This window comes from Apaloderma vittatum, unplaced genomic scaffold (genome assembly GCF_000703405.1).
Source record: "Apaloderma vittatum isolate BGI_N311 unplaced genomic scaffold, ASM70340v1 scaffold2434, whole genome shotgun sequence".
NCBI classification, from domain to species: Eukaryota; Metazoa; Chordata; class Aves; order Trogoniformes; family Trogonidae; genus Apaloderma; species Apaloderma vittatum.
Window position 1 is genome coordinate 109,405 of NW_009713087.1, and position 25,515 is coordinate 134,919.

A 25,515-nucleotide genomic window follows, 5' to 3' on the forward strand; every position below is an offset into this window, starting at 1 on the left:
GCAATTGAAAAAGAAGCTGCAGTGGAATATCTTATGAGATAGCCATTTAGATCACAAAAGGATCATAAAAGTCAGAAGCAGTTTGTTTGAAGCAAGGTTCATAATATAACCATACAGAGCTTGCTGGGGAGAAAGAGGAAAATTGCAAACCAATTTGTGGTTACAGCTTTTTCTGTCAATTCTACAGGGATTTAAAACTTGTAAAAGGTGGAACTTCTGCCATCTTCCATTGCTCAACTAGAAAGAGGTAGCTATAATCATAGTAGCTAAACAAACACCCGTTATTGAAAGGCAATATAGTCTTCATTAACTTCAAAGCAATTAGCACTTCTTTGGTTCATTTACTACTGAGCAAGGTGGTGTCAGGCAGTGGCATTTGTCAGTAATAATCTGAGCATCTTTTAAGCCTTACCTTCCTATATTCTCACAGTATTTTGTCAGTGAAGTTTTGATACTTTCTCTTTGTGCTCAATAAAGGCCCTAATGAAAGGATTAAAAGGAATGTTTCTGTGTGCACATGCCACCTGAGCATGCCACCTTGCTTCAAACATTTTGCGTCACATAGCAGCATATTTCATAGAAGATTATTGTGTTCCAGAGCAGAGTGAGAAGAGCAGAGCATTCTAGAGGAAGTTGTACGTCATAAAGCAAAAAAACCCACCGTAAATAAGTAAATCATTTCATTTCGTCACACCATTCAATTCTACAAGTGTCGTGTACACAGTCTTTGAATTCATGCGTAATCTTTGTTCTTCAGTAAGAGCTAACAGATGCGCTGGCTAACTAGAATGGCTCAGGTCAGATTTAAACTAATCCTTCCAATGGTTAGAAATTTAATTAGGTTACAGTTACGAGTCCTCTAATATTTTAAGAAAAGAATCTTTATGATTCATTGTTGATTAGAAGCTAATAAGGAGCCAGTCTACCTTCTTCTTTTAAAAAATCTAGACAATAAAAATAGTTTCTGTTTATTCTTCTGCTAACATTTCGCTTTAAAGAGTGGCACTGCTTTAATAAAGATATAGGAAATGAAATTTCAGCTATGTTGCACTCAATCAGATTACTCTGGGCAAATGAAAAGTAATACCGCCTCCTTTAATACCATTAGAAGGATTGATATTGCAGGTTTCTTTTCTGAGCGCAGCACACCGAGGGTTGGGGGCCTGGTGCTGTTTACCCGTTGGTGACGCTCAGGTGCCGCATCACTGGGAAGTTTCTCAGCAGTGGGTTGTGGGCACAGGAGGTGGGTGGGGAGCTAAAAGTGCTTCCGAGCACCAGGATTCTTCCTCTTTTCCTCGCTCCTGCCACCACAGGCGAGGCTAAAGCCTAGAACAGGGAGTGCAGCCGGGGCTGGGAGAGAACAAGGGGACTGTGTGCATGTGTGACCCTCATGCCAAGGGTGCTCTCTGCAGTGCTCTTTATGGACTGGGACACAGCCTTGACTCCCCTGCACCTCTCCAAGATCCAGGCGATTATGCAGGACTATTCAGTTATTCAGGATCAGGTCCTATTTATTGTGTCTTTACACGGTGGTTGTCCTCAAGAGTTCACGCCTGTGGAATGGAGTGAAAACATGCTGGTGGCATTTTTTCTCCTGCCTTCAAAGTGGCTGACCCTGGCTTATTGCAAGGAAGCCCAGCTAGCCAGCTCTGGGAGGACCACGTGGCTTTCTGGTAGTGGCAGCACAACAGGTTTTTGCTGCCTGCCCTGCGTAGCATTACCAAAGAGTCCCTTCTCCGTGCAGATGCCCAGTCGCCGTCACGCTGGGGCTCCTCGGGTACCAGGCTGAAGCAGAACAGGCCCCTGACAGCTCTGCGATGGGACACGCCGTTGCCCCAGCATTGGGCTGACATCAAGTTGTGCTCTCGATTTGCTAAACTGCCACTGTTCACTCCTCAGTCCTGGGCTGTAGAGCCCTAAATGAGTGCTTGAAGTGATTAGGCATTATTTAGCTACATTTATGAACAATGCATTTCATTCGTGTCATCATTTACTGCTCGTATTTGGAAAGTTATTGGGCTCTTTGGCCGATTTCTGTTCCAGGAAGCGAGTGTGGCATTTTTTTTTTTTTTGTCTTGCATAAACCTCTAACCCTCCATTTATCTCTCAAAATCTGTTTTCTGGATTTTTTTTTCAGTTTTGCACACATTCTTCTGACTAAAACAAAGAGAAAAAGGACACATTAAAACATCTGTTCTAATCCATTTATCAGAGAGGGACAATTATAAATAGCATTTTACCAATTAATTAGTAACCTTATTCATCGTATAAATTCAAATCATGCTAAGGCAGCATCTTTTCCTTTGCATGATTTCCACCATTTTTATCATCTTATGTGACTGACACTGCTGAAATAAATTTCTCAACATGGCTTGGAAAGACAAAGGCAAATTATGTTTTTCCCCGAGTGAGTGTTAATGAGCAGGAGGCTGGTGTGCATCATCTCTACCACTTCTTGCAGTGTCCCTTGCTGCAAGCTGGGGAAAAAAAATCTTAATTATTAAATGCCATTAGAAAATGCTTTGTCCCGGTTTGTGGGTAGCCAGGGCACTCTCCTAGCAAAGGGCCGTTGATCTCAACTGCATTGGGAGCAAGGTCAACGCAGTGCTGCAGCTGGTGGGCTGGCCAGGCTAACCAACATGTGAGAGAAGTTCACAGTGTTTAATAACAGCAGAAAATACTCCTGGCAACTTAAAATCATCTGCAGGCTGGGGGCAAAGGGACACAGATGCCACTGGATAGCTGGTCTGTCATTACAGACGTAAAGCACAGCCCTCAACTAGTGTGAGGCAGTGCATCTCCATTTACTTCATTCGATCAGCATCATTTTATACCAGTGAAGGGTTTGTCCCATGAATCAAAACCTCTTCTGCCATATCTCTTAATGATTTCTTTGGAAAGAAGAGAGTTTTTCTCCAAAGCATTGCAGAAATAGAGAAAGCTGACAAGATTAGAAGAGGGACTAACAGCTGAATCCATGAGGTATGAAACAGAGAGAGATGACAGACAGTTTGTTGCTTTGGGGTAAGCAAGCTAATTCTCAAGATGAAAGTTTTGGGGATTTTTGTTTTTGTTTTTAATCCTACTTATTTAATAGAATGTAAATAAAGCCTTGTCTTACATAGCTCAGCTTATCATAGCGTGAGACTCTCCAAGTAGGGTCAGGAGTCACAGGAGTTACACTAGTGTAAATTCAAATCAATTCAACTTTAGTGAAGGAAATATCTATTACATAAGGAAATATCTATTGCATTTTTTAAAATTGCTTCTTTCTGGCTCAGTGTTAGGACTTCCAGTCAAAATAGACTTCTTTTTACTAACTTTTGCTTTATAAGACAGTATCAGCAATGAAAAGTAGGACTAAAGGACTATGTCTTATATGTAGGTCTTGCTCATGTTTAGAAGTAAAGTTTGGGCACTTTACAGCCACTGGAAGAATTTTGGGAGATCTCATAAAGCAGTGAATACTATCAATAAAACTCAAAAGAAGGGAGAAGAGTATGATGCTTCCCTATGAACCTGTGGAAGTTTGGTGGTTTTTCGTCTTTTTTTGTCTTCAGAGCAGCAGCACTTTGGGGGTTTAGGATCAGCTCCAACTCACAGTCAAGTTAACGTGAGCTGGATCAATTCCTCCACGATGCGCAGTTGTAGTCGAGTTCTATGTGGAAACAAGCAAATGTGATTGAACACATGCCTACGCGCATCGTGTGTCCCAGGCAGCTATGGAGGGACCTTCACACTTCTCGTTTTGCAAAATGCAACTTCTTCAACCAGCATTTAAAAAAAAAAAAAAAAAGTCTTTAAACTGTGAAGCCAGTGTAACTGATACAGAAGTGTCTGGCTGGCTTGTGAATAGCCTGAAACTACTTTTCTTTGCGATGCAAACGATACTGTTCAGTGCAGCTTGGGCTGATGCAGATGATGACAGTGATGCTTCAGGGATCAACATCTGTTCCCCAAAGAGTCTGTACAGCCAGAAGGGAGGAAACATCTCTCAAGGAGATATAGTGTGGGCAGGTATGAGGTGAATTCCCCCTGTGCTGTGGGAAGTGAATCTGTGGCAAACTATCGGTGTGGAAGATGTGTGTGGGAGAGTTAGACAGGAACATGTGCAGGCATTTAAGAAGATATAAATGGTATCCTGGATGTCCTGAGTTGTATTTTACTGCAACAGCATCCTGCATTTAGGAAGTAGGAGAAACTGCTATGGTAAAGTCTGGTCAAGTGGCCTAAAAACAAGACTAGAAAGAGGAATCCTAATTTTCCATGCTTGCCTTTTTTCCCTAAATCTCTGTCGTATTGGTCAGCCTGTGTGCCAGGATTTAGACGGCTTAAAAGTCCTTACAGAAACAAGAAAAACTGAAAGTTTTGCTTGGAATTTGGTAAATTGTTGTGGGAAATGCACAGGAATTTGGAAGAAGACATCTTGTTGAAGACTTGTGTACTGAATAAAAGAATTGGGTGTTCTCATGTATGTGTCATACATATGTGCTAGATGGCACACCAATGTGCAGAAAAAAATCGCTGCAAAACCTAGATGTAGAGAAGAGCCTGGAAACTCATAGCAGATTCTTCTTGGTCTTTTTGTGAAAGTGTGTGGAAAAAAAAGATAGCAGTTGATTATGCATAAGAATGAGGAAAATACTACTGTAGTCTGAAAAATCATCAATTTTTTACAGAAAGGAAACAGAAACAAATGAAATCAGCTATATTAAGTGCTTTTTCATAAATATCTCCAATCAAATAAAATATTTTGACAGTCTTGAAAACATCATACTTCTATTAAATTGATCGAAAGGTTCCATTGGCTTTGCATTGCACTGTGGAAGACATCCCTCATAGGCAGGATGTAGCCAACTTAAAGCTCTCAGCAGGGACTGCACTCTGGGCTTAACTGATTACATAAAACATTTTAAGTCAGTTTAATGAAACAGAATATTTCATTTTGGATGAAACTAACCCAAAATATTTTATTTGAATTTTCCCAACAGATATGTGTTACTTTGGAGGGGAGTTTGAAATTTTTCTTGCAGGTAGTAACACTAGTTCTAATGAGAATTTGTTTTTGTCAGGTTACCCTGGGGGAGAATTTTTAAGAGTTCTGCTATGTTTTTACTAGAAGAGCTAATTAGGATTGTGCTCCTCAAGTCGTGCTGGGGGGGAAGATGTGTGGTACAACCTTCTGCATCGCTGACGAAGCTTCAGGCCCCTCCAAATAAGTTGTAATAGGTTGCAGTACCCCTGCCTGACAGTGAGGCAGGATCAGGCCGTGGCCTCTGCAGGCTTGTGCTTAGGGCAGCGCCTTTAGGTGATTCAGTGGAGGAGTGAGGAACACTGCAGATGCTCAGCTGCTCTTCAGCAAAGGCAGCTGATGTGACTGAATAAAGAGGATTTCTTTCAAGCCCATTGGGCCTAGGGTGATTGCTGAACACTATAATCAGGGTCTTTTACTTTTTTTTTCCTTTTTTTTTTTTTTTAGTTTGATTGCCCTCGCATGAGACGGGAAGGCAGAGAAAGGGCTTTGGCAGTACAGATTCCTATGATCTCCCCTTGCCATGTAATCAGAAGAGCTCTGCGATTGAATATTTCACAATAATCACTGCATTTTCAATGGAGATGATATAAAAGCAAATATCAAGGCCTCTGGCTGACAAAAGCAGAATACAGAGGGAAAATATGAAAATAGCAACTTACTTCAGCAGTAAAGAGAGTATATTTTATACTGCAGTTTTTCTTTTTGTTAAATCACGACTTTCTAGTAAATGACATCCCAGAAGATATTTATCAAAGCAAGAAGGCACTAGAAAGGAGCACCCTGCATTCACTTTAATATTTCTCCTTTTCTTCTGACATTTTCTTGCCTAGAGATCTAATTCCATTAAATATGTACATTTTTGACTGGAAGACTTCTTCATGTATCTTTCAGATGAATCTTAAAAGTACATAAGGTCTGTAGGGCAGGTTTTTTTAAGTGCAAATGAGGCACACAGTAGAATATTGTCTATGAGGCTTTTCAAATTATTTATATTCCTGCAGTGCTTTACCTTTCTCTTTCTGTGATAATGATAAGGAGGAAGTGAGACTCCAGTGCACCTTCTGTGGAACACTGTCAAACAACATTAGTCATATTTAATATCTGACATACAGGAACTTACTTTGGTTGATCTCCATTTTTATTTGATTTATTAGATGTTATCATGTCTGTAACTTTTCTCTGATCCCATAGCACATCGAAGTGTTAAAACCCGTTAGGCCCGTGAATGGTCAATGTTAGAGCCCTGTTGCGTTTTTTCTGAACGGATATAAATTAACATTCCCTCATTAAGCCTACTTTGCAGTACCTGGGAATCTCCTGTAGCAATAATGACAGCTAAATGCTCTGCTGGCCCCCAGCCATGCCCACTTGTGCTTTTCTCCTCCAACCTTCTTCTGAAGCCCTGGAGAGCTGGGCTGTGACAGTTTTTGGTCAAACATACTCTCCAGGTTCCTCGGATGCTGTGGGGACTGACTGGGTGGCTGCTCTCCCAACACCATCCTTTGAAACCTTATGTTGTGTTCAGGGCCACTGTGCTGAAAGAGTTAAGATTTAATATAAAGCAAAGGTCCTGGCCGTTTGCAGTCGTTAAAGATTTCATTGCTTTCTCCTAAGAATTTGGGTTAAGGGTGTTAATCCTGGTGTCGCAGCCAAATTGCTACTTAAGTAATTATGATCTGCCTAAATGTCTGCCTGTATTGCTGCTAGTGTCACCCTCCTCCTATTATCTCTGAGCATCCCGAGCCTTATTTCAGATCCCACATTTGGATGACTTATCCTCGCCATCATACAGTGGTCTTAGCTGTGCTTTACCAAGAACTATGTTGACAGAAAGATTAGGATGGTAAGACTGCGCTTTCTCTGGTCACATTAAGAAGATACTCAGTGAATTAAACCTCTGCAGATTGGTCTTCAGCAGGAACAGAGTGACAGAGTTAAGTCCTCTAGCAGGAATCTGAGAGCTGATTAAGTCTTTCCAAAACTTTTTCTCAGCCAAATATTTATGCCTTCCATAGTGTTACTTAACACCTCCAAAAAATCACGGGGTCAAGGGCTATATGAAATATAAGACTATCTTCAGCCCACAAACTCTGGCTACTCGTGCCTATCCTAACAAAAATGACTAATCATTCAACAGAGCTTCTCTTCCCCTGCCCTGGCTAGGACTATTTGTGTGTTCCTGTATCTCCTCAGCTCCTCTCTCAAGACCTCGTAGTTATGTCCCGTCACAGACTTTGTCTTGCTGCTCATTTCAAAGGTTACTTCTTCAACCTCTTCTCTTTACTCTGTTGGACTCTTGCTTAAAGCCACATATGCACATAATCTCTTTTTTTTAAAGCACCCCACATCTGGTATTGTGGGTCTTGCCTAGTCCAGCACTGTGGCGATGTATCACAGGTTTGAGGCGTGGTGTGGAGGCCTGTGAAGGTATCCCCTACACAAAGCAACGGCTCACACTTACCTTCTTTTACAGGATTGAGTCTGTTTCCCCTCATATATTGGCCAGATTTACTGAAAAGAAAGAAAGGGCCATGGCAAGTTAACTTGACTGTTCTGCTTAAATATCTCTTCTCCTTCAGATGTTGAGCAGCTTTCCCACATGTGAGCAGCAGCTACTAAGCTGAGCAAGGTCCATAGAAAATGTCTTTCTCCGAGTCTCTCTTGCTGTTGTACAGAAGTACAAGTGCTTGTGGGGGTGGCTACACTAAGTGCATATGTATATGAGTTTAACAAAATGTAGCAAAAATCAAGACTGCATCTGGTCTCAGAGTTGATACTTAGCCTTTTCCAGGAATTTACTTTACTGTTTGCTTACAAGTTGCAGAATATAAATAAGCCTCATTTATGGTCACCACTAAGAAAGGCTAAACCCCTAGTAGTTGACATCGGTGTATTAAAACATGACAAACTCCCAGTGAAAAACAGTACCTGTTTATAAACTCTGTAGTTTTGTGGTTGCTCTTGGAGTTCAGCTCCATGTTAGACTTGGAGCTTGAAAGCCTGGGTGTAATTTTGGTCTCCACCTTCTCCAACAAAACTCCTTTTGTTTCTCATCTTTGCATATGTTGTTCTGCTGACCCTCCCATTGCCACCACCTTAAGTTCCTGAAGTGTTTTTGGACTGATGAGTGCTCTCAGCTTTCTTCTCCTTTTTTTTCCTTTTTTTTTTTCCTTCTCATTTTTCTTTTCTGATGTGTAGCTAATTGGTCCCACATCTGGAAAGAAATACCTGCTTCCACTCGTGTTCCTTCTGTTCCCTTGCTGAAAGGCAATACTGCCATTCGTCACTGAAGTCAGACACTGCAAGAAGATGCCACTTTGTCCCTCGCTGCCCACTTAACCCCATTTAGAAGTCTGTAGGTTTGTCCTGTTTAAATATGGCCTTCTTCAGTGTTGCCAGCCAATTTCTAATGTAGTAAAACCCTCAGCCCTGCAGCCCACTGAAATCCCAAGCCTTCTTTCTTGTAGACCTTTCTTGTTTTTCCTGAAGGTGGGGAAGGTGGTTGTCTTTACTCGATTGTTGGTTTGTTGTATGGGATTACTTCACATGCCTTAACTTGACGTTCAGGTGGCACTGAGGTCTGCTGTTGTAATGTCATGTGGCTTTTGACAGGGATTAATTCAAAGAATAAGTCATCTAACTTTGGGTGCTGCAAGTTTTGAAAAACCATGTTGCAGATGTTGTATTATATCTGAATCTTTTACGTGCTCAAGGAGTGCCTGCTGACTTCTGCAAAGTGTTGTCTGATAGCAGCTCAGTAATATTCCCAGAAGCGCTTGAACTGTGGTAGGTTTAGTTGCACTGCAGTCAGTGTCAGGAAAAAAAAATAAAAATAAATTTTAAAAAGTATGCTTCAGCTTAACACTGGGACTGCAAGACCTTCCCCTCCACGTTTCCTTCCTTTGAGCTGCCTGACTGCTGCTCTCTGCATAGGCACTCCATCCCCAGATGTTCTGATAGCATCTCTGCTGATAAGTACTAGCAGTACATCAACAAATAAAAGTGCAAAGTAAATAATCACTGTCAGCAGAAATATATAGTCGAGACAGCATGTTTTGAAATATGCAGAGGTGAGAGTCTGCGATCCCTTGAAGAGCCAGGACCCACGTACACGCTGCCATATGGCTGCAGGCACCTATGGGATCCTGTAAGAAGGCTGTCAGCAGTTTTCCATTTGCACTCACATAGCAGGATGCAAGGTGCATGCATCTCTTCATGTCTCCCATGTAAAACATCTGAAGACAATGGATGAGGCATTCGCAAGATAAATACATGGCCAAGCCCCAAAGAGAGAAGGCAGATTGGTGTTAGGAGGAAAAAGAAAAAAAAAAGAAAAAATATCTATTTTATGCTTAACAGCCTACCACAGGAAACCGGTGGAGAGGGGGAATGATGCTAAGTATGAGAAGCGGTTCCTTCTGTTCTCACAGGGTTTTCCTTTCCTGAATCTCATCAAGACCAAAAGAGCTTCTCTAAGGCTTCTTGTCCCCACTAGATAATTGTTTTATCCTTGTTTTGTTTTGTTCCTACTTTTGTTTTGTTCCTACTTCCGCCATTGATAGCAGCCTGAGGGAAGAAGGGTGGGGAAATATGTTGCTTCTGCAAAAATCATTGTAAGAAGAATAGCCAGAACATAAATGATACTGTTTTGGCTTCAAAAGGGTAAGCAGGTGTCTTAGGAGTCCCAGAAGAGCGATGTGCGAGCTTGTACAAACAACCTCCGAATCATGCCTGTTTGTTATTCACACAAACCAAGTTGAAACCGTCTGAATTCCTCAGTTCCCAGAATTCAGATGGTGCACAATGGTCCATAATGAACAGCACCTGTGCTTACCTCAATTACTACACAGAGCCGAACAACAGCAAGAAGGGCTTTCAAGAATATTTTTTCAATAATAGATTTAGCTATGTCTTTCATAATTGGATTCAAAAGCTCAAAATTTCATTTTGCAACTTGTTCATGAAATTTGTATGAAAAAGTCTGGCGTTTATTCAAAAGAAATACTCTATGAACAAGAAATTGCAAAACAGCCAACTGCTGGTAACTAAGCAGCCAAATTATAGTCCAGGCACTTGGCAAATACACCGTCTTTTTTATTATTTCAGTAATTGAATTTCTGTTAAAGCGTGGAGCATAATTTAACATCAGGAATTTATTTATAATACAATAGTGTTTCGGTAATAAATGCATTATTATTGTCACTTTTAATGGAGTCTTATGTATTCCCTCAGAGACTATGTGGCAGACTCCGAGACAACCACTGCATCAGTGTTGTTTGTAGACAATTGAATTAATTGGAGACAGGGTCATTAACTCGACCTGAATACCTCTGATTGCTTCTGTAAATAAGGTTAGAGAGCAAATGGCTAATCTTTGTTGTCATTATAGATTCTTTTTACATTTTCACACTGCCTTGTATATTAAGATCATTTTGCTAAGCAGCTTTTCAGACTGTCGTCGTGTTTACAGTATTGTCTTGCATGGCGTACAACCGTAATTGTATCAGACTTACATTTCATTTCCCATATCTGTATAAAACATGATACTAGAGAGAGACCTATTTTGTATTGCAGCACATAAAAACCGTTGGACCAACAAATTAATAAACCAAAATGAATAAGCTGTAGCATTAAAAAATAATCAAATCACAATCCAAAAGTTGATTTTGTTTGCTTTTGTTCGAAAATTCCAACCTGCGAGACTTGCCAGGGATGATATAGTGAGTCCATTGCTCAGCTGGGAGTGTGACCCACACAGCCAGCCCTGTGTATACCAGCCTCAGTTAAATGTTACCCGGACTTCTGGCATGGATTTTCTTGGAAAATGAGCAGCAGGCTGTCATTTAAGCACAGATAGAACACAGATATTTTTCAAGGAGAGATCCAAAAAAAGGTTGTGAGCACACTGTTCAATTTCTCAACAAACTTAATGAAGAATGTAGCCTGAGAGGCCCAGGAAGGCATGTGTCAGGAACAGGAGACACCCTAAACTTGAGAATGAGGTCAGGTTCACATTGAACTCGGGGATACCAGCTTGTCATCACTCCCATATTCCACCGTATACTTAAAAAAACCACACTGCTTTCTCAGAAACGGTCTTGTAAGTGGAAGAAAACAGCTGGCAGTGTCTTATAATATGCCTGGTATTTGCATGTATTTCTTTCATTCTAAATTTGTATTCAAAATGGGCTTGAACCCAAACCCCAGATATGCAGTGTGAGTTACCCAAACTCTGGAGCCAAGTGTGGGATCCTGAGTCCATCTGTAACCTAGATGATGTTTTATGAATTCAGACTCAAAAATAACAGCCTCTCCACTTCGAAACTAGCAAGTGCAGCTTTCAGCTTCAGAACTCTGCCCATGTCAAACTCCTGTTGACAGTCTGTTGGTGCAGGAATCCAGCCTGACTTGAGCGTGGTGGGAGGAACACCACGCTGCCACACCCTGTTTTCTCTCTGCAGCCTCTGCACAACTCACTTACAAGAACATTTAGAGATGTTGTTTCATTTAAAAAGCAAAGGGGGAAACAAAGCATTGCATAGATGGTAAATTGTTGCAGGGTTTTGAAGGCATCATCTGAACTTACAGACTGGCCTTGTAGGTTTTGCTCTGCAAAAAAAGAGATCAGCAGGCAAAATTAGATGGGGTTGGGGGTTTTTTTTAAGTATAATGCAGAAAATAAGTCAGTACTTCTCTACCTCCCTAGCAATAGAGTGACGTCTCACTACGGATTTTTGTCATTCATGAACAAGAGGGCTTCAGGTCTCATGTAACAGGCAACTGCCACGGCACACTAGAGCATTAGGACGTTGAGGATGGCTGGGCAGATGTGTGAAGAACACATTTGCACCTTACTGAAAGAGTGATTATCAAGCTGAAAACAAGAGAAAGTTCAAGGAATATTGAACTTTGTATCCATGAGGGGTTTGCGTCTTCCTGACCTTTTCTTCTCGGCAGACCTTCAACAAATCATTGCTGATACAATAACCCTTCATCAGTCTGAGGAAAAATGGATGGTGGTAATGTTGAAAAATCTATTTCTTTTAACTCGGGAACACAATTAAATTAGATATTAGGGAAAAAAAAAAAAGTGTGACGGTGGTGAGACCTTGGAACAGGTAGCCCAGAGAAGCTGTGGAAGCCCCATCCCTGGAAGTGTTCAAGGCCAGGCTGGACGGGGCTTTGAGCAACCTGGGCTGGTGGGAGGTGTCCCTGCTCATGGCAGGGGGCTTGGAACCAACCAAATCATTCTGTGATTCTAAATGTCCAGAATGAAAGCTTCTTAGCTGGAATGTTCACAAGAATAAATATTTCGACTGTTCTATCCATATTGAAAAAATAGACAAAATGCCTCTTTTTTTCAGCAGCACGTTGACAAAACCAGTTTTATGCTCAGGATTATGGTTTGTCCACTCCTCTTTTTCTGAACCCCTTTTGAGGAATGCAGTGTTCGTCCAGAGTCCTTTCCAGGTCAGATGTAACTGCCTCAACCAAGCATCCCAGTTTCCCTCAGCCTGGGTTAAAAGAGCAGGCAGAGCAAGAGAGGGACTAAAGTGCTGTAGTAACGCTTGAGGGAGGCATCTGATGTTGCAACTGTGACTTCTGGAGAACCTAGTTAGGCTTTCCCATTTAAATCAAAGCTGGCTCCAAACTTGGCCTCAGTGTGAACAGAGTCAGTTTTGGTGCTTGAACTTGACTCCCACAGAGCTCCATCCTGAAGGTGCTGAGCAGCACCAGCCTCCTCTGGAAGGCATGGCAGCTCTGTTTGCCCACCAGATCCCAGCAAGCAGGTGCAGAAGCTAATAGGATCTTCCTTATATTTTGGTGTTGATGAAAATGGCCAAAAGGCAAGATTTTCTGCCGGATAAGGTTAAAGAATTAAAGATTCTCTGTTTCCTTTTGCTGTCATTCAAAATAAAAAGCATAGAAAATTCTGTTTAAAATAGCTGAGCCTTTTGACTTAAAGGGTTTTCATGTCAAAGATTTAAGATGTCAGGTTTAAACATGACACTGATAGTATTAGGCAAAGTATGAGAGAAGATACTCGTGGTAACTGTCACTTTTTCTGACTGTTTATTAATGGCCTTTTGTGATTTATAGTGAATGTTGTGAAGGATCTTCAGGTCCATTTATCACTCAAAGAACCACCTCTTTTCCATAATACCTACATATGTCATAATTAAGGATGGATGCTGCTTAAAGATTTAGCTCTGATCTTAACGTAAGATCCTTCATCTTAAATAGATTTAATACATTTTTTTTAATCTATAAAGCAGTGTATTATGTAACTGACAAAAATCAACAGCATTAAAAGAAGCTCATATTGGACAGAAATCTAGAGAAGGTTTAGATTTTCACTGCAAATGGAGTTTTTCACCCCGTTTAAAAATAAATCGTAAGGAAGACACCTATGTTTCAGCATTCAGTTATATTAATATTTTACTAGACAGGTTTCTCCTTGTTCAAAAAACAAGTCATGTGTGCTGAAGTACGTCTTTATATCCCTGAAAAGCTCTGGTGATGTGCCATAAATTCATCATGTGCCTTTAGGAATACCTCTTTAAAAACTATTTCAGAGTAATTGCCCATTATTAATAATGATGATTCCTTTTTACTGTTATGGCAGTGGCAGTGAAACTAAGAGTGCACTTGTGGTTTTCATCAGTGTCTGTGTACTTCTGAGGCCCCTGTTATCCTACAACTTAAATCTGATGAGTGTAAATACGCTTGGAGTCTCACGCTACTATCTGTATTAAAAACAGAGAAGAAGTGCCAGAAATTGAATTATTTTGCCCATCAAATCCCAGAGAGATGCAGGAGTTTTCTAAAGTGCCAGAGCGGTGCTGTAACCATGGGATTGTCTTCCTTGACAAAGGTGCAGTAGTCTTCGTAGAGGTGGATTATATGTTCCTTAATCATTTGAGTCCATGCCTGTGAGCCACACCATGCCTCCAGCACCAATCCTGCTGGTTTGTGCTTTGTACAGGGTGTAATACATGGAGATTGCTGCCAGTTTGTGAGCAGCTGAAGCTCGTTTAGTAAAATATTACCCAGTTTGCTCTGATTGCACTCAGTTTTTCTCTCTGCCCTCTTCTATATTGCTTGTTTTACTTGTCGTGCTCCTGACAGTAGCCACAGTTGGAGCCACAGGGGTGGCTTTAACAGACTGCAACAGGCTGTTTTCCCTTCTCCGGCTGCAGAGACTCCCATTCCCAGTTCATCCTCTTTGCTCTGGTCTGGAAGCGATTATACTGCTGGTTTGCTCACAAGGGATTCCTCTGGAGAGTGAATCCTCAAGCAGTTTCCTGAGCTGACGTGGTGACGCGTGTACATAGCGCACAGGTGTGGACGTCGGCGTGTGTGCTGTAACGCTCTGGAAAATCAGGATACATCTTTTGGCACCTTTTCAAGCTCAGAGGTGTTGTCTTATACAGGGAAAGAAACAGCAAATGCAACTTTCTCATGTTTTCTGACTCTGTGGTTGCTCAGGAGAGTAAAATTAGCTTTCCTCAGACAGCAGATGAGACTGGAAATGTTGGAGATTTTGAGGTGTCATGTGGATCCATCTGCACCAGTGTGCTTTGGTCCTGTAGCTCCCAGTTCTCTTCCCACAGGGCTCCGTAACCTGGATTCTATTTTCAGTTACAACTGACGTAGAACTAAGAACGAGCAGGGTGGTTAATTTACAATATTAGGTGTCCAAGTTTCTGCCCAACATGAATGAGAAAAAAGCTAACACAGTTTTTTTTTAGAGGTTCACTTTGGACTTTTTTTATCATGACCATGCTTGAACTTTCTGCTAAATAACATGAAAGTGCAAATAAGCGACTCATTAAAACACATTTTATGTTAATTTCAAATTATATACAGTAGAGGAGTGAATATGTACTTTCACAGAAGATTCATGAAGTGTACTGAAAGATGCAGTATTCCACTTTTCCTTTGTGGAAAATAAATAAGTTTCTATCTATCAATACTCATATCTAGCTTGATTCAGTGGGGTAATACTGATATAATAAAATGGTTCCATTTACATCAGATGAGGCCTTTTGGAGTCTCGCAGTAAGAGATAGCATTCTTCTTCCAGATGCCAGACAAACAGTAGCACATCAGGGCATAGTACAAATAATGCTCTCTGACACTTGAATCCATTCACTAAAATACTGTACATCAAAAAGACTACATACATTGCATTCCCTGAATAATATCATGCTCACAAAATTGTTTCCAAACTCTGAGGTGAACAGGGTGATGCATGCACAAATCATGGGTACAATATTGCTTTTAATATGCAAACTCCCCTTCTTTTCCATGTCAAGTGTGTGTAAGAGTGCTGTGAAATTGGAAGGAGAGCGATTACCATACCAATAGTTTGGAAAGTTTTTTATGTGCACCGCTAGGGATGTGCCATTAAAATTCCTCCTCTCCTGTTTGTTTTTTTGTAATTCCACAGTCAGTTTGATAGGTTACACCTTTTCTTTGTCGCAGGTGTGCTAAAGAGTCTGAACTTACTGTAGCTCAGGAATAAAACCCAGAAAAGGAGACTGTACCGTGGTTAAAGTCACATTGCAGATGTATATACACAGTTCCACCTAGGATTGGTGGCTAATGTAATTCTTTATTGGAAGGCTTTGACCTTGTTACGGATTCTTGGCAGCTTTTCCCCACTCTATTCATTACTGATGCAAGCTGTCAATCACTTTAGTTCTGCTTTGACATAGGCTGTGGCTCATAGGAGTTAGCTCTGTCATTCTTCTTATTTCTTTCATCTTTACTATCCTTTTTTATGGTCTTTAAAGCTGGAAATATAAAAGGCCTATATGTATATGAAAAAAACCCTGTTTCAGTAACTCTATCAACCTTGTTATAAACAGTCTTTGATTAAAACAGTTACTTTTGAACACAGTAAAATGAGAATGTGGCTTTTTACATACAACATCTTGTAAATTACCCTCCTCTTCAAAATAAATCAGAACTCCTATTTGCATTACAGTGTTGAGGATTGATACAGGCAGATCAGCTGCCACATCCTGAATAACATATTAGGGGGGTTTTCCCTTTCCGTGTGTTTTGACATGAGAGAGCCATCATAAGTGATGTCTTACTGTGCGTGCTAAGTAACAATTTCCACACCTTATTTCATTTCATTTACCTGGCTGCTGATTAATATTTTAAAAGGGCCTGATGCACGTTTTCAGTTCCTGTGTCAACCCAATCTTTGAAAGTTTAGATATGAATCCTACGAGCCTGATGATAAATAATTTAATACTAACCAATGGAAAGGCAGTGAACAAGTCATTCAGAGCAATCCTTTAAAAAGCCATCTAATGGTGTTCATATATGAGTTTGAAGATATAGATATGAACAGTTTATTATAAAAAAAAATGGCAGCTACGTTTCATATTAGAAGAGAAGATTGCTTCCTGATAATGGTGTTAAGAATAGAAGGGAAATAAAACTTCGTTATTGAACAATTATGGTATTAAATTCTGACACTAAATATTAATCTGCTAGGTGCTTCTCTGTTATTATCTGCTGGAATAATGAAGCATCCCTTTTTGAACCTTTACAAAGAATTCCGTGAGCCCAGTAAGTCCTCTAGCAATGCTCCTCAGGTTCGCAGTTTTTCTGTAGGAATAGAGTCTGGAGGAGAGACTGGGCTAGCTTCTGAAAAGCTGAAGCCAGTTTGTTCCTCTGTTCTCAGAATAAAGTGTAGTGAGTGAGAGAACAGCAGTATCCCGCCAGGAGTGACTATTACTGTCTATTCTGGTAGATGCTGTAGTGTGGTTGTAGTGCACGAAAGTCTTACTCAGAGCTGGGTGCCCACTTTTCAGTGCCCTGTGCAATCAGAGTCTTTGTTCTGAGGAATCTGCATTTTCAATTGACAAGCCAGATTAAGGATAGGTGTCACAGCCTCTCTTTTACTGATGCACAGGTGTATTTTCTTCTCAGACACAAAGCTAAATTCATCCAAGTCCCAAAACAGTGCCTCAGCAGAAAGATCAACCACTCTGTCAAGTCTGTAGTCCCTTTTCCAGCATAGACCTTCCCCTTTCCAGATTTCATTGGCTGAATTTTCATTAAAAATAGACCTATGCATTTGAGTCACTGGTCAGTTCTCATCTACAATTTCCCACTGCCCAGCGGTGCTCTGCTTTCTCCAAGTTTACGTTTTGGTCTCTGGGCAGAGCAGTGGAACAAGTGGCCAATTCATCGCTGCCCTAAAAGGGAAGGGTTGGAATGAATAAACCTATTGTTGGAGAGCACTGTCTATTTGCCAGATTCTCTTCACAGCAATTAAGATGACTACATCTAATTGGTGAAAAGTTCAGCGAGATAGCTAAGGACTTGTTATGAATTTTTTTTTTATGAGTTTTACTGCAGTAGGCAGAATTATAGGACCTTTGATTACATATCTATTTACAGGGTAAAATGTTTATTTTTCATATTAGATGTTAACGAGTTTTAGTATTTCACATTATCTTTGTTGTAACTACCAGCTTTAATCTTGAAAATCACTCATTGCAACAGTAGAGTAAATGATGTGTTGAAGATAATATAATAGTCTAGATGACATCAGCAACAAAAAAGTGTAAGCCACATGTTGGGCCTTCAGTTCTCCATGTGGCGTAATAGTCCAGACACCTAATAATGCCAATTGGCTTTGGAAAAACATCCAGTGAGTTAGAAAACAGAAAAGCTGCAGGGAGACATTTAAATGTAGGCAGATCACCCATAGCGATGAGCAGCACAGAGAGACAGATGGTTGCTGTGTGTTGAGCTTGATGCAGTTCCTCACCAGGCGTCATCAGCAGCCACACACCTGCAAGTCTCAGCTGCTCTGTAGTTAAGCTTGAGCTCAGAAAGAGCTGAAAACCGCTGGCAGGTACTGGTGATACTGTTTGTCCTCTCCTTCAAGACATTTCTCATCTCGTGCTTTGTGCCCCCACTGTGTACAATCATTCTGGCGAGCAGCAAGGGACAGGAGGGGTGCTGCGTGATGCAAAAGCAGAAGGGAGGTGGGTGAAAGTGCTGCTCAAGAGCTTCCTTCCAAGTTGCTTCCAGATGTGCAGGTCTCTTCTGTCTGATTCCTTGTTTGATAGCAGGGAGGGGACCAGCTTGGCAGTCTGCAGGCAACTGGAGACATCATCATGGTTCTCCTCCCACCTGCAGTATGGGTGTCACTCCAGCGTCTCTCCATGGGACAGGAGAAGCTACTTCAGAGAGAGTGAGCAGACACTGATCTAAGTAAGGGGGATCCTTGCTGTATTTTTCCTCCCAGATAGCACAGCCTCTGGGTCAGGGTTCCGGGTCAGGGCTGAGCGTGTGCGACTGCCCTGCGGCATTCAGCTCAAGTGCTGAGCAGGGCTTTGAAAATGGGGAGAGCACCATTAAAAGTGGAGCAAAACTGATGTTTCCATTAACTGTAGAGAAGCCCTGCGCTTAGCGAATGTGACAGGCCTGCACCAAGTATGAGGATGATTGTAATACCTCTAATGTTTGCTTTGTGTGTTTGGATTGCAAGCTCTTTGGCCCACAGACTGTGTCTCGTCATGTATTTACACAGATCCCAGCACAGCAGGTCACTGGTCTCAGTAGAGGCCTCCAATCTCAAGTGGTAATAATGAACTGGCTTTCTTCTAAGTGTTATTTACCCAAACAATACTGTGTTCCATTGTGCAGCATTGTTTTTATTAATTTCTCTTTTTTCACTTCAAAAGGAATACAAACATTGTCCAACCAAATGCTGAGGAACAATATGAATGCTCATCTCCTGCTGGGAAATAAAAATTCAAGAGTTTCAAATACCAGTGCTTCCTGCTCCTTTTAGTCACTTTGAGGACTTGTGTCTGATGATAAAATGCTTTAAATCCATTTTAAACCTTGTCCAGGCTGACATTCCTTGTGTGGATCTTAGCAACCCAACAAAGCTTGCTTTTAAAGTCTCTTAGAGAGGCAGCCCCCAGTTCATATAGTTGATATTATGTGAAGAAGCCCAATTTATTTGTGCAATGGCTGCTTGAATGCACATTTGGAGAATCCACCCCAGCATCTTTTAAAACATATGATTTAAGTTTAAAGATAATTTAAGGGAAAATAAAAAAAACAACAGAAGATAACCTAGAGTCTCTCCACTGAACTTGTTTTATTGGAAGCGAAGATTTTTTTTTCCATGAACTTGTATGTGAAAGGTCTGTATGTTTTCTTCTGTTCTGCTGAACAGCATTATTAGAAGTTGATTGGGCCTGCAGCTGTGTGCAGGATCTCTGTATCTTTAGTGTGCTGAGATGCTAGGAAAGGCATTTGGGGTCATATCTGATTGTTTTGCAAAGCATACAAATGCTTCTACTTTAAAAACGTAGATCAGCAATGATACCTTCAGCATGAAACCGCCCAATGTAGCCAAGGCATAATTTTATTATCCCAGATGAAAGACAAGTATGACTTCATTGTGTTTTGTATGAAAAACATTATTTTGAGTCTGTCTGGTTCCTGCCAGCTTGCTTAGCTGTGTTATTCAGTAAGTTTGGCGTGTGATAACTTTTTCTGAGTCTGGCGTGCAGAAAGAAAGAAAATAAGGCCAGATTGGAGCAGCCATCTATTTCTATGGTTTTATTCTGCCTGTTGAGTTCTTTGTCAGACAGTTGCAGTCTGCTACAGTACAACTCCAGTTGTTTGGCGTAAGTGCATCCCAACTATAGTGTCAGTTCTCTTCCAGAGTGCTAAAAGACGTGATTGTGTTTAAAGGCTAGGAGGGTCTGGCCTTAGCTGCTGGGACTCTGGCTTTTCCTTCTTTGATCTATTATAAGAGGTGATAATCTTTAAATCTGTTATCTTGATGAGAACAAACTTGCCAGCCCTGACAAGAGAGCGTTTTCTTAGGCAGGTCTGAGCATAAACCACCCGAGGCAAGAAGCTTTGTCACTGCAGCAGTCTGGTGCAGGTGTACATGCCCTGCTACAAAGGTACATTAATTCGCCATAGGAACGGGTCCATGGGGGACGTGGCTGATGTCCCACCAGGCGGGCGTAGCCCCGGGCCTCAATGCTCTCTGCAGGACCAGCACGTGCCAGAGAGCTGCACGCCCGGTCCTGAGCTCTCTAGAGAGGCCGCTGAGGGTTAAACATCTTCTCAGCCAGCTCTCCACTAGGGTTGTGGGAGCTGGAGTTTTCGACAAGGGTGAAAAGTCAATATTGCCTTGTTGACTTCCACTTGGGGGTGAAAAGAGAATTCAAATGGATGAATCTCACAGATGTAGAGAAGTCATTTCTAAATTACAACTCCATTATTCTAGTAATTCCATAAATAACATTTCTTTCAAGACTGATCTTTTATTTTGGTATTTTAGAATGGAATTGGCGTATTTGTCTCCTCAGTTTGGGAATCATTTTTTTCTTATTCTTTCTTCTCGGAAACAATTGTAATGAAGTAGGAAAACTCAGTTTTCATCTACTTTTTGTGGGCTTTTTGATATAGAAAATATAAGACCAAGCTTACAAGGTACTGAATTGAAAGGCAGACTCCCCTACAAACGCATTCAAATTTTTACCCAGTGTTCTGTTTCGTTGTTTACTGCATCTCCCTACACTTCATTGAGCTTCACTGAAAAGGAGGGATAACGAAAGAAAAACAATTTCAGAAATGGTTTCCGAAAACAATATCAGTAAATACGAAGTGTAAGATTAATTTAGCAATGTTTAATTTTCCCTAATACTTTTGGAAAAGGATGTTTTTTAGAAAAGTCTGTTCATTTGATTTACCTGTTAGTCTAATTGAATTTTTTAAGTAGCTCTACTTAAGTCAGTTGAGTGAAGAGCCTTTAGAAGAAGAAAAAAAAATTATATGCACTTAATGAGCAACAAAGTTAGTGATCTGCAGCAATTACCCAAGTGAGTAATTTTCTTTCATTAATGCACCCTAAAGGACCAAGCTGTTTTTGTCAATGGGCACTGCAGGGCCATTGCGATGCTCAAAGAGACAGTTACGTTACCAACCGTGGTGTAAAGGATGAGTTTACCAACAAGGAGAGAGAGAGAAAGTACCTTAGCATGAGAAGAAGATTAAAGATCATCTGTTATTGTCACAAAAGCCAATGGCAACACTTTTAAAGACTGTAGTGGAGCAGGGTCACACATCAGGTTTTTTTCCAACTTTTCTAACTTCCAATTTCTTGGTTACTGTTTGTTTTTGTAAGAGAAAAGCTTGTTACACATAGCACCTCAGTTTGAAAGGGGAAGGAGGACATGTACCTGGCTTACTTGAATCCTTCTCAGAGGAAAGTAGAAAAACAGATAGCAGAAATGAGGGCAAAGCTGCATTATAACTTCTAGGCGTCTCTGGATCACTCGATATGGGACACACAGAGCGTATGATATATTAAGGTGAGATATTGAATATCCATAAAGGAGTACTAGCAAATGGTGTCAATTTTCAAACACTTTGCTTTGTCAGCTTCATAAATATAAAATCAATCATCAAAAAGTCTCTGTATAGATCGGATGAAGAGACATAAAACCTTATGGTTATCTCCCTGACAAAAAAGTTGAAATTAAAGATGAGTTTATAAAGACTCAGACTGGCAGAATTCTGTAGTGCTAAAAACCAGGGTCATTCAACCTCTCAGTTTAGAAATAAATGCTGAGGGAAAACAATGACACCCAGTACGCTGCTAATAAATACATCTTGGAGGACAGTTGAACATGCAGAAAAATAGATTTCACAGAGAGGTTTATTTTCAGCGTGAATGCCATTTTCTCAACACATTATCATAAACATGAGAGAAAAAAGAGCTAAAAAATAAAAAATTCTTGGGCAGTCCCCGGAGACTTGTCAGAATTGTGTAGTTTTTTCATGCTGCAGTGTAAAAGTATTCATTAAAATTAATTTTTAAAATGGCCTGTCCAATATTACTTTCCTGACGTCCTTCCTGTGGTCATAAATTATAAATGAACCAGCAAAAAATGAAGAAACCGTGATTCCGTCAATGAATTATTTAAGTGTGATTGTTGGTTTTTGCAATCATTGGGCTAATAAACTTAGGCTGGTGATACTGAAGGGTTTCTCATTTGAGGGTGATGATGGTGGTAATATTATTAACACCATTATCAGTGTGTCCTGTGAAGCCAAAACCCAATGGGCCCCTTTGGTGGCTACATGGTGGCACAGCCACTGGCCCTTTCATTCGGTCCGTACTGCAGGAGAGGGAGCCGACAGCAAGGAAAGTCGGTGTGACCGGGGTCCACAGGGTGGCTCCCCCAAGGAAACGCTTTTTTAAAGACAAGCAGCACGCACTGACACGAGGAAGTCTTCTCCCCACAGCAGCTTGCCGGTGCCGGCGGCACACGCAGCTGGCTTGGCCCATTCCAGCGGCGGGGCCGGGAGCTCCAGCGAGTCCGAGAGCAGCTCCGAGTCCGACTCCGACAGCGAGAGCAGCTCCAGTGACAGTGAGTGCAACGAGGAGTCGCGCAGCGTCACACCCGAGGTAAAGTCATGCACGTGGCTCCTCTCCGGGGTGGGGGGGGCTCACAGAGGAAAACGTGGAAGGGAGTGAAATCCTGCTCCCTGGTAGGAAAACGTTGGAGTTCTGTGCTCTTTGATGCTGTCGACTTTTCTCTCCCTTTACAGTTTTATGTGTATGACCCACATACTCATTCTAGGCTTTGGAAGAATCCTTCTGGCCTACATTTGAATTGCTTTAAAGAAATATTTAGATTTTTGCCAGTAGCTAGAGAAGATTTTATTGACACAGTATTCAGCTGGGACCAAGGAAAGGCAACATGACAAAACTATGTCTTCAGGGACCAGCTAAACTTTTTAGTTGTATTAAATTTCTCCAGGGCCACATTGTAAACCAGATAAGGAAGCCTAATTAACCATAAATACTCCATAAATACTCCCATAAAACTAGCAGTCACCACTAGTTGACTGAAATAAAAGGGTGCATTAAAAACGTTCTCGTTTAAAGGGAAAAGCGTTGCTTCTGCCTGAGATTTGTTCCTTGTCATTCTTCAAACTGCAGCCTGAACCTCCCTCAACAAACAAATGGCAGCTGGATAAATGGCTAAATAAAGTGAACCCCCACAACAAGACCATTATCAACAATCAAAATGAGCCTCACAGCGAAACCAGTTCCCAGGCCCAGAGCAACCAGCAGGCCGAAGGGCCAAACAAAGGGAAGCTCAACAGCAGCCTGCCCCCAACCGATTCCAAAGACCGGGCAATCCTTAGTCCCATCCGAGAGAAAGCCAAACCGCGGGTTGCCCAGAAAACCCCAGAGGCAAAAAGCTCCAAGCAGAAGTCACCAGCTCATAATGAGCCAACTTCACAAAGGACTACTGGGAAAAAGCAACCCAAAAAGGTAGAAAGGACTTCCAGTGTAGAAGAGTATAACTGGCCCAAACCAAATAATACCAGCAACACTCCCAAAGAAAAAGACACACAGGAACCCCCCGAGCAGCCAAAGGTTCGAACTAAAGCAGCAGTTGGGAAGACCGCTCCAAGGAAAGAACCACGAACTAGCACAGGGCTCACTTCCGAGAAGAAAAAGTACAGAGGCCCCAGCAAAATTGTCCCTAAGTCCCGGGAATTCATTGAAACGGATTCATCTACTTCTGACTCAAATACAGACCAGGAGGAGAGCTTGCAGGCTAAGGTATTGCCAGCGTGCGCTGGGTCTGGCAACGGTGTCAAAGCGAAGGACTCTGGCAGTAACATTCTCAGCGTAAGTAGTTTAACCAGCAATGGCAGCAACACGTCCATTGACCAGACCAGCAATGACCTGGAGGAGCAGCTCTTTTCTCCTATCCCAGTCGTACAAAATGAACTTCTGTCCCCACTCAGAGAATATGAAGAACTCAAATCTCTGTGGGTGAAAATAGACCTCAGTTTACTCTCTAGGATACCTGGACAAGAGCCTTTTGAGACCACATCTGTGAAAAGTGAACCAAGAGAGACAAATATGAAACACAGGCGGCCATCTCGAGAGTCCCCTACCCCAGCAGCTGAAAAACCACCCACGAAATCCAAAAGGAAACACAAGGTAAGTCATTTTCATCATTTGGAGGAAAACACTGAATTTCTGTGCATCGTCAAGGTCACGACCACAGTCGGTGGCTCCTCACAGCACCTGCAGCAGGGCTGGGAGGAGGCATCGTAATGTGGCCTTCGTGTTTTTACAAAGGACCTGCATTTACAAGTGCATTACAAATTAGCATCAGAAACCTGTAATAAACAAACTCCAGCTGAAAAAATCAATGAACAATGTATTTTTCTGAGATTTGTCTTGGAAGCTTTTTCACTGTCTTCCCTCACTTATGCATTAATTCCCAGTGTCCCGTAATCTGAAGAAAGATTTCTGGTGATGAATTCGTATTACTATGGGTTCACCCATGCTCAGGAAGTGTGACTTCTGTTTGGAAGGCAGGGTTTTATTGTCCATGGAATTAAGGCATTTTCACCACTGGCTTAAATAGGTGTAGCTTCATTAAAGTTGGTGGAATGGTGTTTGCTTATGCTCCTTTACACTGTTTTTTTGTATAAACAAATGTGATTCACAGAAATATCATTTGCTTAACTAGTTGCTTTCTCTACACTGCTAGATGAAAAAGCAAATATATTTTGACTTAAGGCGTTATGTTTTATTATGTGGTTTATGTTATTTATGCCCAAGGGTATCCTATCTTGTGGGATATGACAATGCACTTCAAACTAAATTCGTTTTCAGGAAAGAAACTAAAGTTTTTTTGATAAATGAGGTTTTGTAGTCAGGTTTTCCAGCTGAAGTGGTTGGGCTCTGGTCTGTCTGTGAGGAGTCATCATCGCATATTTTTTTATATCCCAAATCTTATAAATCATTGTGAATGTGCCTTCAGCTGTCTGTTCTAGTGGACTTCTCAAAATCCTGAATTTGAGCAGTCCAGTGATACAGGAGAGTTAATACAAAACAAAGACAGACAATGCAGGGCAGACACAGGGTCTGCACCCCTGCCTGTATGAGTCACTGCACTGGCTCCTTCCACATTGAATTAAGTGGAAATAATCACATAAGTAAACTCAGCAGGTTTTCATTCAATTTATATTCTAGCTGTATACTAAAGGCAGAGATATAAGAAGGGAGGAGAAAAGAAGAAAGAGGAAAGGGATGTATAGCTCTACATGCTTATCTGTACATCAGGGTGTTTATGAATTATACAAAAAACCTTCTTGCTCAGTAACCTAGTGGAGTGTCAGTGTGATGGAAAAGCAATCTTGCCTAAAAATCAAGTAGAGTATTGTCAATTAAACTTAAGGCTCCCAGAGGAAAAAAAAAAAAAAAAAGAGTTGTATGAAAGTTGGAACCTCATAATTTCATTACCTGAGACCTTAAATCAGAATCTCCCTCTGGGACTGTACAAACACAAGCTACACCCTGAAACAGCCCGTTCAGTTGCTACATGATTGTTCACTGCTACCCAAGGGGAAACAAACCAATTAGGATGACT

At 41.3% G+C, this 25,515-nt stretch overlaps 1 protein-coding gene across 1 annotated transcript in view; it reads left to right on the forward strand.

The window, feature by feature from the left end:
- The window catches only part of AFF2 (AF4/FMR2 family, member 2), a gene marked incomplete at its 5' end in the record, with an annotated part of 118,458 nt that overhangs the window by 71,876 nt on the left and 21,067 nt on the right, over nucleotides 1-25,515 (forward strand). Inside the window, 2 exons of the mRNA XM_009868226.1 lie at nucleotides 22,355-22,517; nucleotides 23,055-24,074. Coding sequence (XP_009866528.1) covers nucleotides 22,355-22,517; nucleotides 23,055-24,074 — 1,183 coding nt within the window. The remainder of the gene's footprint in view (nucleotides 1-22,354; nucleotides 22,518-23,054; nucleotides 24,075-25,515) is intronic.